General features: G+C 40.6%; 1 protein-coding gene across 4 annotated transcripts in view; it reads left to right on the top strand.

The window, feature by feature from the left end:
* rims1a (regulating synaptic membrane exocytosis 1a) overlaps window positions 1–16,126 on the top strand; it is a gene marked incomplete at both ends in the record, with an annotated part of 118,539 nt that overhangs the window by 22,202 nt on the left and 80,211 nt on the right. For 3 of the 4 annotated variants that reach the window (XM_083923458.1, XM_083923461.1, XM_083923459.1), the window contains 2 exons: window positions 12,430–12,640; window positions 15,425–15,436. In XM_083923458.1, coding sequence (XP_083779584.1) covers window positions 12,430–12,640; window positions 15,425–15,436 — 223 coding nt within the window. The remainder of the gene's footprint in view (window positions 1–12,429; window positions 12,641–15,424; window positions 15,437–16,126) is intronic. The other variant, XM_083923460.1, reaches the window with a different exon arrangement.

Genomic DNA, 16,126 nt, shown 5'->3' with positions numbered 1-16,126 from the left:
CTGCAAACTGGAAACCCCTTTCTAATTCTGGCATGCATTTTACCTTCCATTCAATTTCACAAATAGCATGAGAGGGAGGAAACTTTTTAATACTCGTCTATTATAGGACACAGAATGAGTTCCAATCAATCTTGTAGATGACTCCTCTACAGTAAGCGCGTATGTGTGTGTGTGTGTGTGTGTGTGTGTGTGTGTGTGTCTCTGTGTGTGTGCGCGTATGTGTCTGTGTGCGTGTCTGTGCGTGTCTGTGCATCTCTGTGTGTGTGCGTGTATGTGTGTGTGTGTGTGTGTGTGTGTGCCTATGTGTGTGTGTTCGGGGACTAGATTAAAGACAGCAGTGAAAGTTGAGGGGAGGTACAGCGGATGCTGAGGGGGAGACAGTTTTCGAGGGAGTTGGAGAGAATGAAACTTTTGAAGGACTTTACTTCAAAATCTCGGAACAGAACTGAGTAACAAGGGACCGGAGTTACTTTAACAATAAGTGTTGGATAGCAAATGAGAATGAGATAGAGGGCTTAATTTCCAAATGGCTGCGAGGTGATTTTTTCTGACACTGACTCATTGTTATTTGATTCATGTCTGCCTGCTTTTTGAATATCGATCCAGGAACTGGAGGAGTGACTCATACTCAGCCATAGAGGCCTGAGTCACTACAGGAAAAGAGTTGAAGCTGGCTCCCGATCCCTTCCTGATGCCATCCTGCGTTATGAAAGCACAGGACCGGGGAAGTCCGAGCCAACATTTGGCTTAGCAGCAGTAATGACGCTCAAGGACTGAAGGACTCAGCTATTTTAGCTGCTTTATTTTTGGACACATCTACTGTATGTCAAGCAGAGGGTCTTTAACTTTTTGGATTTTGTAACTGAAACTTTAAGCTTTCACTGAGGATTCAGGCTCTGAGAGAGAGAGAGAGAGAGAGAGAGAGAGAGAGCGGTCCAGAACCATTTTGGGAAGCAATTGTGGAAATTGAAAGGAAGCTTTAACTGGGGGGTCAATAGAGGTGAGAATGAGACACGATGATGATTTTTTTTTTGTTCAAACTTGACAATATCCTCATTAAAATGAGATGTTTGCTGAGTATTTGTTAATTAAAAGTGTGCATGGAGAGGGGTGGCTCTGCTTATTGAGAGTCAGTTCATGAAATGTGTTTAGGATAAGACTAGTGTTATTGCATTGTTATTATATCAAAAACGGCTTACAAATATATAGATTCATTAAAAATACTATAGTTTTAAGCAAAGCCATGTATTAATACACATTTGGTGTGATAGTGGTGGCTAGTGGCTAGGTGATGAATTTGATAAATTACTTTTTTGTTTGCTGATAAACTTAAAGTCCCCTCCACTCAAAAAACTGAGTGGTGTCCTCTAAAATGTCTGATATTGATGGTAGTGACTTGTATCTGAGCAACTTTTGTCATAACAGAGGTGTTTTTACGTTCCCCTTAAGGAGGAGATGTCTAGACACTTCTCTGAAATCTGAAATTGAAACATACTCCAGTCCACTCCGTCTAATTTGTGAAACACTATTTGACGGGGGAATGACTTCGACACAACACCGGCAAAGAAACCTGAAAGGCTGTCAATGCACTGGGTAGCCCTGTGCATAAAATGGTGACACTTCACTACGGTCGCTGCTCCCAACACAGGGAACTTGTTGTTAATGTTGGGAATTCCAACAAAATTATGTAGGTTTGGGCAACAAAACCACTCTGTGAAGGTTAGGGTTAGGGCATGCCCTGGTTTCTCAAACACCATGTAACACCTTACCCCGGGTAAAATCGGAGTACTACCCCAGTAGTAGAGAATTCCTTCAGTTCCCTGATTATATACAGCTTTCTCGGATTATTATCGGGTTTCTCATCTACTCATGCTACCCACTCCGTGACAGTAGCTTTTGACCCGGAAAGAGAATACAACAGAAAGCAATGGCCTCAAAAACAACATAAAAAACCCCCAAATAGAGCGTTACCTTTAAACTGAGGGAGGAATTCGCAACAGCAAGTAACATCACTACCAAGAAGAAAACTCTGCCATTTGTGATTTTGAGAAAGGTGAACCAGAAAAAAAGCTGTATTCAGTACAGCTGTATGTTTGCGGAGCACCACCAACTGTACCGGAGAAAGAGTTACTCCATCATTTCCCCATTCAACCCCCTCCAATGTATACTGGGGGAACTTCAATAATCTGATCATTCCCTTCACCGGGGTAAGGCCATTTTTGGGTTACTGATGTGCATGTAAACGCACTGAGTGACAATTGCGACATGAACCACAGTCTCCTGCATGCAGGTCTGATGTTTGACCTCCCCCCTACACAGGCTTTGTCACGTTTAGTCCTGGAGCACTTGCTCTGAGCATCTAATTATGCCACGGTTGGGTTTACAGTTGAAAGCCCAGTGCTTTTTAAACAGATGCTCAAGGGTTCCCTGTGCGTCATTATCAAACGCAGAGGGGACAAAACAGCGGTAGGCCTATTTGAGGCCCAGGGAATGACAAATGGTTGATATATCAGGATATGACACACGGACTAAGATTGTTGGTTTTGGTCTTTTCGTCAGATGAGCATAACACCAGCTGTATTCTATATCTTCCTAGAGCCCTGTGTATGCGTGTGCTTTTCTAGAGTGTGTTTGTACGTGTGTCTCTGTATGGTACGTGGATGAGGTGTTGTCACAGATTGATTAAAGGGCTAACTTTAGTTCCTTCAACACCACAAACACACACACACACACACACACACACACACACACACACACACACACACACACACACACACACACACACACACACACACACACACACACACACACACACACACACACACAGGTGTAAAGGTCAGTGACCTATATAAACACCTTTTTGAAGGCTCCATCAAACTGTAATCACCAGTTAAATACAAAGAATAATTTATATCCTAGGAACACTAGGACTGCTATTGCTTTAGTGATTTATTTCATTTAGGAAATGTGTATTATTCACAGTGTAGACTGTACTTTTGGCTGCACAGCACATTCAAAAACTCAAAGTTTAAATCTTTAGGGGTAAAATGCCAAAAAGGGATATCCCTGCAAGGAGGATGGTTGTGTGTGTGTATGTGTGTGTGTATGGTTGTGTGTCCTCTCTGTTTGTCCTTGCCAGCTAAAGGTCCATGTCCTGCCCAACTTTGAGTTACGGTGCATTGTAGCACCTGTCACAGTGCTATATAGTCCAGGAGCTCCTCCCTGCCTCTCCACCCCCCTCTACTCCTCTCCAACCTCCATCCCTTTTTACCTTTTTCATCCATTTTCCTGCCCTCAAACCTTCTTAGTGTTATCTGCGTGGCTAAAGCCTGATCGGTTTTATTCTTCTGTGTCATAGAGCACCAGTGTTTTGCAAAACTCTTAAAAACGCACCAGTGAGCCACAATGAACTGGGTTCTTTTATAACTATGGACACACACATACTGCATTTAATTTTGACTTAGTACTGCTGCAGGTAATACTCACTAGAGAACCACATTTGTATTTATCTGCAGCAGAAAGTAGTCCCCAACAAATGCACTATTTCCTCTTGTTTCAGCATAATGTTGCTAAAAAGTAATACAGTCCCTAGCTGTTTCAGGAGTTTCAAAAAAGACAAAAAAACTGTAGATATACATCTTTGGTATGAACCAATGGGTTTGTGGGCCATGTTTTTTTTGTCTTTTTATGAAATGTGTCGACAGTAATAAAAATATCATCATGTCAGTGTCTCAAAACATAGACACATCACTTTTAACTGAAGTTAACAAGATAAGAAAAGTATCTCACTGCACTGACTAAATAAGAATGGATATTTTTCCAGAATTTCATTTGCATATCTGGTCGTCAGAAAACAATGTTGGTATTGTACGTTTTTCTCGTATCTGTATGTCACGCATAAGGCTTTCAACTGACAGCAAGGCCCCCAGAAGCCAAGTTATGTAGTATAACAGCCCCAAACTCTGCTTCGGGAGGAGGTCCGGGTTGAAATGAATCAGGTCACACAAACTCCTGACTTTCACCCGTTTCCTGAAACTTGATTACGTGACAAACTACTACTACTACTTATTTTGACCCAAAATCACAGTCTTTTCCTAGCCCCGTGAGACTGTCCTGATCTGGCAAACTCCTCTGTAGTTTACTCGCAGATCAGTCTGGTAACGTGCGACGGAGAACATTTGGAGCCATTTGCCAGGCAAACGTCCAATCAGCGTTGGTTTTGAGTCGTGTTTGAGTGTGACACAACGCATGCAAATCCGACCTGAAAACATTATCAGTTCAATTCTGTTAGCTGCTCACTTATGCTTTTTTTCCTGGATCCTTCTGTTGGAATATGGACTGGGCATCTGAAATTGTGCCTTTTATCAATAAATTTGCGTTACACAAATAACAACTATCCTTTACCGACATGTTATTTACTTTCTTAGCTTTGCCACAACGCTCTGTTCATATGTCATATGCTTCGTTGATCTGATTGGTTGATTTGGCTCGATAGACAGATGGTTTATCTAATCAGCAACCAGTATTTTTGCCCGTTTGATCTCCAAAGGAGAGTTCCCAGATCTATATGAGAATCAATCCATCGGGAGAAGTCAGTTTAGTATTTTCCTAACCCTAACCAAGTAGTTTTGTTGCCTAAACCTAACTATGAAGTTTTTTTTACCTAATCGTTTTTGTTTGAATTCACAATGTTGACCGTGTGTGGTGACGGTGGAGTGTCAAAAAATGCCGCTATGTGATTGTATGTGTGAGTAGAGAATGAGATTCAACATATCTGTGGTTTGAGGAAACATATGCCAACCCTTTTTCCTGGCGTCTGGGTTGCAAATTATTGACATTGTATTTTTCCACTGAAAAGTTAACCATATACAGATCTTTGTACTTAATAAAAACAGGTTGAATTACTTGAAATGTTATCCACTCTCATTAAGAAAGCTATAACTTTTACGTCTCAGTCCAAGCTAAATGAGGGAACATTTCTGAGTGTATATTCGTGTGTACGTAATCCAATTTAATTTACATTCTCATAGACAAAGCTTAGGTTCCTTTACACTTTATGGTAATGTTGTCTTTTTCACAATATGTATGCAGCCACATACTCATACACAGGGTTTGTTTTTATGTTAAAGAGTAAAGGCATTGAACGTCTTGATGGAAAAGCGGAGTGTGTTTTGAGTTTGTGTGTGTTTAGGAAAGTGAAGCTCTTATGCTCACTTTGCTTTAACCTTGTGTCTTACTACATTTGAATATGGATGTTTCCCAGCATTTTCTTAACGAGCTTGCTCTCTATTTCTCCATCACAGTGTACACTTCTCTCTGATCTTTCCCTGTTTTTCTGCCTCTCCTTCCCCTCCCTCCACTCCATCCTCCTCCCTGTTTCCTTCTCATAATGATCTGCCAACCACCCTCCATACATTTCCCGACACTGTTATTTGATGTGATAAGGATTTTTTTTCTCACCTGCAAGAGAGAATATGATGGATTATTGTGGTTGATGATTAGCGGAGACGTTCTTGATGTAGGCTATTTCCTGCTCCTGCTCTCATTGTTTACTTCTACAGTTTATGTCCTACTTTTCCACATTCATTGTAAAATACAAAAAACACACACTGGGTAACACACCACATTTACAGACACCAAGTGATGCATGTAGCCTATCTACAGTAGATTGATGCCTCTGGTACTCAGTTTAGTATGTTGAGTGATTATAGGCTTAGGAAACCTATGAGTGACAGTCTAAGTTACCTGTTTAGCATGTGAGTCACCATACTTTGTTAAGTGAAAGCACACCCTATGCTAACTGTTTAGCATGTGTTTAAAATAATAACTCTATATAAACTTTGAAGGACATTTCCATTTTGGCGGTCAGTATTTCATGAAAATTTAATGTAACGTAAAAAAGGGGGACAAAACCAGTTTCATATATTTTGACCATGGTAACTGTAAAAAAACAAGCACAACGCGACTGAGGCCTTAAATGGTAGGCTCTGCCACCCAGTATTACTTGACACATGCTACAAACTTTTGACATTTGGTGATTTCTGTTAGAATTGATTGAATAGCTTGCACCTCTGTTCTGTAAACTGCTCAGGAACCCCTTTATTGTCAATATACCTAGGAGAACCATTCATCGTGTGAATGCCCTATGTCTCTAGAGTATGGTCCTAAAGTTTCATGAGGCTGTGATTATCCTAGAGGTCACAACAGCTCATTTTATACAGTGAGTATAAATAGTCAGACTACAGTGAAATGGCTACTATGAGGACGAACATCATCACAGATGAATACAATTGGACTCATTGAATCCACAAGAGTCTCAGCTTTTGTATACAAATTAATTCCGTGGCTGTTAAGGGAACCCAGTATGCAAAAATGCTTAAATGCAATTTCAGAACAGGCCAAAACAACACATTTGTACTGCAGGAGAAAAACTGCATGTTTTTTGCCATGAACTGCTTGGGATTATCATAAAGGGGGCATGACTGTAAATGGGAGATTTGTGGGTACCAATAGAACTTGTTTTCATTCACATATCTTGAGGTCAGAGGTCAGGTGACCCGTACGACAATGGCCATGCCAGTTTATTCCTTGCCAGAATTTAGCCTAACTTTGGAGCCTCCCTTCACAACAAGCTAGCATGACATGGTTGATAATGATGGATTCCTTAAGTTGTCTAGTTTCTGTTTTTTTGCTAGAAAGGATCCTTCTTGTGTAAATGTTGTCATGTTCTTGCTGTAATCGAAGCAACTTGAGGGGGAGCTTAGAAGGGCTCAGGGATTATCGTTTTTCCAACCCACTGCTTTGACGATTATACTGTTTATCAGACCACAAATTAGACAGGAATCTGCTAGCTAGCACACCTCCCCTCCGCTGACAGACTACTTCACCAAAACAGCTCCCATAAAGTAGCTTCATAGCAAGAGACTGTAGACCAAGTGCTGCCACTGGCCATCAGCCTGCTGTTGGTCTCATTTTCTGTAATCAGTGTTGCATTAAAGTATGGCGGAATTAGTAAATTAGCTAGCCATGTATCCAGCCCTTAAGTAGATGATATTTAACAACTTAATACTTCATCCACACACTTTTATCACAGCACAGAAAAGCAAATTGCCATCGCCAGATGAGTGCCAACTTAGTATTCATGCACAAGATGGATCCATTTTACATTATTTGTCATTTTCCAAGGATGTTTGAGCAACGTTAAACTCTTGTTAAACTCTTGCCCGAACTCTTGCAAGAGTTTTACACACAATACTGAGCCTTTCTAGCCAGGTTGTCTTGTCCCTCTATGTATTAAATAGAGTTCAGTTACATCCAGCCAACATGCATGACCTTATTAAGCCTTGTACCAACAGAAGCTATTTTGGATTAAAGCCACCTATCATCAACAAAAAAAGACACTATTAAAGTTGAACTCCATAAAAATTGAAATATGTTGTTTCCAGCGTCCTCTTTGGCAGTAAGATGTAACTACAGCTAAGCCTGTTCTTTCAGAATTTTTATTTTTGTTCACTTTTGTAAACTTTATTGAAACACATTCGCCTATCTACTTCCGGTTCGTCCCCTATATGTTCCTCTCTTAAATCCATACACACACACACACACACACACACAAATGTTCCTACAACACTTCTACCCTTACTCGAGCCTGACTCAAGTTGGACATTCCCGATTTCCAATTACAATTGAACGCAGCATAACTGTTAGTAACAAATTAGGCTGACAGATCATCCGCTGTCCGCAGCGTCACTAACATGAAGATTTATTTACATCTAGCCCGTGAATGTCCCCGCAGACACGGATATTGGAATACTCAGCCTACTTGTTTTAACGCTTTGATAGATTGTAACTTAACAGACGATTTAATAAATGGAAATCTTATAAGTTTAATCAGAATCAAAGGCAAAACATAACCCCTCATATTAATGTTCAATCTGACCGAGATTACCAGATTCAATTCAATTTTAAGACTTTCCATGAGCAACAAATGTAGTATGGATAAACAAACATATAACAAACCACAATGTCTATATTTATCAGCCCATACTGTAAATTGCAACTCCACTGGGCTGTGAACAGAGCCAGGGGTTGGGACAGACACAGTGAGAGGCATGGCTTAGGAACTGATTCCTGCGGTGCTGCAGCAGCAGGTGACCTCTCTCTAACCTTTGGCTACTGCTTTCAGGAAGTGCATGTGTGCACTTAACTTCATCAGCGGTGGGTTTACATGAGTGTGTTTTAGTTTGTGTGAATATGGGTGTATGTAGAGATTACAAGAGTTTGTGTGTGTGGCAGGTGTTACCTTTCCTGGGGCAGGTAGTGTTTCATCCACTGGGTCTTTGGAATCTCTGAAGGGTTTTCTTCAGAGTGTACTTAGAGAAACAGTTTGTCCTGTTACAATCAAAGGAGCTATGTGGATTTCTCTATCAAGCAAGTGGATGTTGGACTTCTTCTCAGGCCTCTACTGCTGGGATTTGTAGTTTTTTGAATGGATGGGCTGATGGGGGAGGAAGCTGCACAGCTGAGTCCAAGTTTGTAAGTACTGTACTGTAGCTACCGCAAATAATATCAGATGCTTTAGATGTCATATCAGGTACATGCTTGATTGTTTTTAGCAGACTGAATGACTGAACAGTCATTGAATGTGAGGATGTCCTTTTAATGGCTCAGCTAACCAATTTTACTGTACCATATAAATGAGTGTTTCCTTTAGTGTTTAAGATTTAGAATTTAGATTTGGAAGACATCTTTTTGTTTGTATGTCTTCTTTTCCTATTTATGATTTAAGAGTCATCATTTACATTATTATATATTGTGAAATGCATATTGGGAGCTCTATACTGTGTCTAAACTAAGCATGCGATTAGTCAACTGGTTGATTAAACATCGCTACCCACACTACTTGCCACTAGAAATACTAGTGCATTATTAGTGCACATTTAAATTATATATTGACATATGCTGTCTCAGCTGTTGCTGGAGTGAGCCGCCACTTCTCCTGCAGCAGCGGACACTCTCCGCTCAGATCTGAACTCATCAGCCGCTGCTGACTCACTTCCACCCCGACACTCCCAGCCCCCGCCTGCCACCAACTCCTCTTTTAGAAATAGCAGCTGGGTTCAGCAGTCAGTCGGGTTCTCCATTGTACCACTGGATTGACCAGAAGCACACTGGAATTAGCTTACTAGCTAGCTAGCAAGCAAGCATGTTTTCTACTAAAGCTATCCACCTAGCATACTATGAATTAAAGAAGCGGGCTAACGCCAGCTGGCTCAATAAATCAGACTTGCATGCTAAGATACTAATGGTATAAGCGATGCCAAACCATGTCTCTTTAGACCACTGTCCCCAGTGGCATTGCATCAAATATTAAACCTCACACAAGGCGCACTCCTAAGCAGGCAACCGGAGCCTCTTCAGCGCAGCAGACAGTGGGGACATATTGCATTTGAAATATGATTAGGTTATTGAAAAATGTAGTTTAAGATTTAAAATGGCTCTTATAATAAACACAATATTTCTTTGTAACATATAGATCAATTGTGCTTTCTTAATCTTAAGGCTAGTTTAAGTTTAAACTTACATTTAAATTAGTGGTTATGAACATCCCTAGTCCAAACTGACTCATAGAAATAATTTATTCCCTTTTGTCATTTTTCAAACGTTTGCTTGCATTAGATTCTTTTAGATTTGTGAAAATGGCAAACATGCTAAAGAGGCAGTTTAACTTTTTGACCTAATATGTAGAACTTAATGGGGCCGCAATTAAACATTTAGCATCCTTATGCACAATTACTAATCTCCGGCCTCCTCTCTTGCTATTCTTTCTACCCTTCTACTCTTTTCTTTCACTTCTTCCTCCTCTTTTATAATTTCTCCTGCTTTTAGATTCTATCATCCCTCTACTTTCTTTTTTTCTTCTCTTCTCTTCCCTCATCCCTCCTCATTGTTTGTAACTGTAAGATTGTAAAGCAAGACAGTCAAGTGAGTGATGGTCGCTTCTTTTTCCCCCCTACCTACTCTTTTCCGCTCACCTCTTCTTTCTTGCTCTTTTTCTCTCCTTTTCTCTATTCTTTCCCTTTCTGTTCTCCTGCCCATTTCTTATCTCTTAATGTATACACACTGTGGATGGGATGTTTGGTTCTATGGGCGGCTGTGGCTTGGTGGCAGAGTGGGTCGTCCTCTGTTCGAGAGATTGGTGGTTCGATCCCCATCTCCCCCCGGTCCACATGTCGAAGTGTCCTTGGGCAAGACACTGAACCCCGAATTGCTCCCCGTGCTGCACATGGGTGTGTGAATGGTTAGATCAGATTAGATGGTATGTAGATGTCCACTGCCATCAGTGTGAATGTCTGTGTGAATGGGTGAATGTGACAGACACTGTGAAGTGCCTTGAGTAGTAAGATGACTAAAAAGGCGCTATATAAGTACAAGTCCATTTACCATTCTATCCCCTGTCATCTTTGCATGTGGTCTTACATGTAACTGATCTGCCTGCTCAGAGAAAAAGTTGGGATAACTAAACAAACAAACAACGTAAAATAAATATGTATATAGAAAATCTCCTCTCCTCCTGTGATTCTCAGTCCATCAGTTCTTCTCTCCTTTTTGGTCTGTTTCCCCTCTATTTGCTCTCCCCTCAATCTCCACAGTGTGAAATCCAATTAATCAACACACTGTAACGCCTTAGATAAAACCAATACTCTTCCCCTCTCTTTCTCATATCGATTTGAAGAGTTCTCGTGTCTGCAGCCTGAAACAAAAGCAGACACAAAAAAGTTGATTGCACCAAAACACACAAACAGTAGAACAGTGATATCGACTGGACTTAATGCAACGATTGTCTCCTTCGCTCTGTGGTTTCAGTTCACTTCTCCTCCCCTGTATTTATTTATTATTTATCCGTTAAAAACTCTCAACATTCTTTTCTGGTTTTTACTGTAGCTGATCACGCTTGCACTTCTGGGATTTGCAGCTAATCACAGTTTATGGAATTACTATTGAATGCTGAAACTAATTGGATCAGAAGAGCAGTATAGAGTCATGACTTCTCAGCCCGTTTCTTTATAAGAGATAAACGTGTGAAGGAAGATGTTCATAATTTTTTTCATAATTTCCAATTGTAGCCATACTGTTTTTAGGAATGAAAATGTTTGTTGGTTGGTTAATCAGTTGTTTAAACACTTTCCATCAGACTGAAATGTTTCAGCAACTATTTGGTGAATAACCATTATATTTTGTACATACATTTTTTCATTGGCAATTTGGAAAATAATAGTTGGTTGCTTTGAAATCTGGTACAAAACAATAATCCCCAGAGGATGAACTGTAGTCACTTTTCACCTAGTGCCACCAGTGGTGTGGTTTGGTAATTCGTTCCACTACTTTGGTCATGGTTCCCAGACAATGACGAACAATGACTGTTGATTGATCTCCTGGCTTTCTCTAAGCCTGACATTTTTCACAAGTGTTAAATATCTAAATAACTTCTTGGTGGATTGCTTTGAAGTTTGACATTCCTGTTCCCCTCAGGATGAACCGTAAAAATTTCCTCCTACTTTTTGTCTAGTATCATCATCTATTTTGGCTTACAACCAGTGGTGCAGTGAAGGGTATACATAGGTATACCGTATATACAGTATATATATACACCTCTGTTTCTGGTGATTTAAAGTGTACCCACCTATCAACCAAAAAGCCCTGAAATATGTATCCACCTCCTCCTCGATAACCTACCAATCTACCTGATACTGTAGTACACCCACCTTATGAACTCCCACTACACTGCTCACAACCAAACATCAGTATAACTAGCATCAGCCTAACCCGTACTTTATATTTGTTGCTAATCGCAGGAGATATGTTAGCTTGCCAACACCTTAATCCAAGAATTATGACCATGGTAACCACTACCTTTTGAAATATCAATATGTAACATTGTCATTGTGTGCCTTTTAAGCATGAGAGCATTAGCATTGATCATGATTATGAATAAGTACAGCCTCATATGGACACAGTATTCTATAGATGGCACATCACAAAACACCCACACCCATTCCTTTCTATGTAAGCTAAGACAATGGCCGCACAAAGAGTTGATGTGTGACAACCCCCTATACATTGTCAACTCGTTAGGATACACCACTGTCCTACTTCCATTTTTTCAGAAAGCCAGTAATATTAGCAAATGGGCCCCCAAGACTGGCACATCCCAGCTACTGTATCTTGACTACTTCTGTCTATATAATATGTTCAACCTTCAATGTTGGAGGTCTTTGTTATGGGTACAGATCAATCAGTTAACAAATGACTCCATTATGTCTTATTTATGTAATCCCACATTGCATGTAGTTGTATTTATGTACTAATTCGGGATAACATAAAATATGCCATAGCATTCATGCTTCCATCTTGTTTTATTTCTCCCAGAGGTATCCAGCAGCAGTTGTCCAGCTACAGGGAGACAGTGATCCGGCAGGCCACGGTGGCAGCAGGCTCGGCTGTTCACCGTGACGACGCGCCAACCTGCGGCATCTGCCACAAGACCAAGTTTGCAGATGGCTGCGGGAACCTGTGCTCGTACTGCCAGACTAAGTTCTGTGCCCGCTGTGGGGGGCGAGTGTCGCTGCGATCCAACACGGTAAGAGAGACAGGGGGTGGTGTGCCAACGGACCGGAGTGTGATAATATTATTATCTAGGCTGCTTACTCATACATAGCCTGTGAAGAGGAAAACGTATTGTTATATATTATATCAATCAATCATATTTGTCAAATAAAGTTTCAAGGGATGAACAGCATTCTACCAAAAGGTACTCCCTCATACAGAGTTTTGATGATGTTGGTGATGTCTAAAACGTTTCTCCAAAATCTTTAATCCTTTTTCTACTGGATTGAGACCTGATGCCTATAAAGGCCAAAGCACATGATTCGCATGATTTTCATACCCATCAAACCATTCAGGCCCCTTGCTCCCTGTGGATGGGAGCATCGTCGTCATGGTAGAGAATAGTCCCATCAGGATGGGAGTCTTTTATGGGATTTAGCTGATCACTCAAACCCTAACTCCCCTCTCACTCTTCCCACTGAAGGGAAATGGAGGCCCCAGAACCGAAAAAAGGCAGTAAAATGTTATCAGATGAGACAAAAAATATAACTGAATACATTAATGAATAATATTGACTGATAAATAATTAAAATAGAGTGTTGAAAGAAGTGTAAACCCTTGTACTTTTCCCTTAACCTATAATCACTTGCTAAAAAATGATGTTTTTTGTAAAAGAGTTTCCCACATTTGATTATGACCTATTTCCTGCAAGGCATAGTTCCTATTTTCCTCATGCTTATATGATAGGAAAAATATAAATAAACATGTGACACCTGTTAATTGAAATAGTTAATTTACACATTGTATAATTTTTCTAATGTTTTTGAGGGGCAGCACAAGTTCATATCTATCATGGAATCCAAATCTGCACTTAATACACTTATGGCACTTTTGTGTCCATTTAGGCTACATTCGGACCTCAGGTGTTAGAACTCAGGTGGAATTGATGAGCCATGGCACATATGTGTGTATGAGCAAGTGTATAGTATGCTCTGGATATGTACTCCGACAACACAAATCCTGTGTGTGTTATTTATATGTGCCCTAGTGTGTGTGACTGTGATCTATGCCTCCATGCGTGTAAGAGTGTGTGTGACCCAGGCAGGAGCTGGTAAAGGTTAATTGGGCATTAGACTGAGCTGTGGACGGAGGGGGTGGTCTCCCACTCTGTCTCGGTCTCCCAGGGGTCCGGAGGTGCCCTATACACGCACAGCAGGGTGTAGGTGCGTGTGTGTGTTGGCATCAGGAGGCAAGTCTTGCGCTGAAAAAAGTCCATCCCCAGCCCCTGCATCGCAGTGTGGCATTTAATGATCTCACACATGCACAAACACACCTACAGACACCCCACACGCACACACGCACACACACACACACACACACACACACACACACACACACATACACACACACACACACACACACACACACACACACACACACACACACATACACACACACACACACACACACACACACACACACACACACACACACACACACACACACACACACACACACACACACACACACACACACACACACACACACACACACACACACACACACACTACAATACATCCTAATTAGTTACTGCCTGACATGGAGAGAGTTCAGCTGTGGGGTCCTGGGTGGTGTGTTAGGGTGGGTGGCAGCTGCATTCAGTGGGGGAAGGTCTTTGAAAGGTGGATTTTAAACATGGACACACATACACACACACACACACACACACATACACAGGTTCTACTGTTAGACTCGATACTCAACATGTATTTATTTCTTAATATGATACAGTGAGTCGGTTGCAAATTGAAATAAAAAATACAGTCTGAAATTTGACACTGCCTTTAGAAGAACATTTACAGCATTGCTTTTTTGTCCCAGCACTAAAGAGTAGTTTAACATTTCATGAAATACATACTCATCTGCTTTCATTCTCAAAGTTAGACAAAAGATTGATTCTGCTCTTGTGTGGTTATGAACAGAGTGCGCAGCTGTAACTGCTAGTCAGTTAGCCAGGCTTAGCTTAGAGCTTGGGTGCAGGAAGAAACAGCTAGCCTGCCCATGTTTAACAGTGAGCATTAGAGGTGCTAGGAGGTGTGTTAGCTGTTTCCCCAGCTTTCAGTCACTGTGCTAAGCTAAACTATTTGCCACCTAACTAGAGCTCTGCTTGTTGTTTTTACATTACTGATTGTGTATTTCTTAAACAAACACGATATGATGTGTGTTTACAGGTTTATAGTCACATTTGTGAACTTTAGAGAGAAACAGGCTAGCTGTTTGCTTCCATTCTCTCACTAAGCTATAGGCTAATCGCCACCCGGCTCAGGGTGCGGAGCCTGTTGCCTACTTGAAACAAAAACATGAGAGTGGTTTTAATTTTCTTATCTCACTCTTTGAAATACATTGTTCAAAATGCTGAACCATTCTTTTATAAAACAGACGTCCCCTCTCAGTCAGTAGCAAAGGCGTATACGGTGCAAAGTTGTTACAGCTTACTGTTGTTATATCAGACCAAGACTTAGGGTGGATGGTTCCATGTGGTTCCATGTGACTGACACTGTGATTTGCATTCTATCTCCTACCGACAGTTAATGCATACTATTTTTTTGGGCATAATGATTTCAACTTAAATCTGAAATTTACGTGGTAGCATATTCTGTTCTGTAACTGTAACATAACTGAAAACTGAAATACCTGTGTACTGCAGTGTTGTTACTGGTAGGGCTGTAGGATCATTTCCATGCTTTCAGATATCATCTTTGCTCACATTCTCTCTGTCTTTCTTTTCATTATATATGGATGGCTGACTGGGCTGCAGGAGGACAAAGTGGTGAGTGTTGTGTTTTTTTTTTTCTAGACTACATAACTCTGCCTGCAATCCATCTTAATGGGTTCAGACAGTATGTACTATGTATGTGTGTATGTACCTATCAGTCTTTCTGTCTGTCCATGTGTCATATACAGTATATTACTATCACAAGTGGTACAAGTTTTATCAGTAGAAGCAACATTGATGGTAGTAGTAGTAGTAGTAGTAGTAGTAGGCCTAGCAGTGAGTAGTCCAAATCTTAATGGTTGAAAATGGCACACTGCATCATCCATCATTGTGTAAGATACTTTAATCACCACCATATACAGTGATCTCCTGCACTAAACTACACATCATGCTGTGAGAATAGATTAAACAATGCATTTATACATACTTCAGTGTTTCTATACTGATAGCATGGATTTGATGCAGGGAAGCTGCCTGGATCTCAGAAGTAGATCATAGACAACCAATATACTATGACAATTTTAGATTTTGCAAGTAAACATTTACCCTGTAGGAGGAAGTGGCCACAAGCCTATGGAGAAATTCAATGTAGAAAATAAATCCAAATTAGGATTGTGCTTATTATAGTGAAAGCATTTAAGAAGGCTACTCTTTACCACTACTTTTTTTCCATATAAGGTCTTGCCATGACATTACTAGTCTGTCCTCCTGAACATTGATCATTAGAGCCTTATAACTGTCTGT

Source organism: Echiichthys vipera (genome assembly GCF_963691815.1).
Source record: "Echiichthys vipera genome assembly, chromosome: 11".
Lineage (NCBI taxonomy): Eukaryota > Metazoa > Chordata > Actinopteri > Perciformes > Trachinidae > Echiichthys > Echiichthys vipera.
This window is presented reverse-complemented; position numbering and strand designations above follow the sequence as displayed.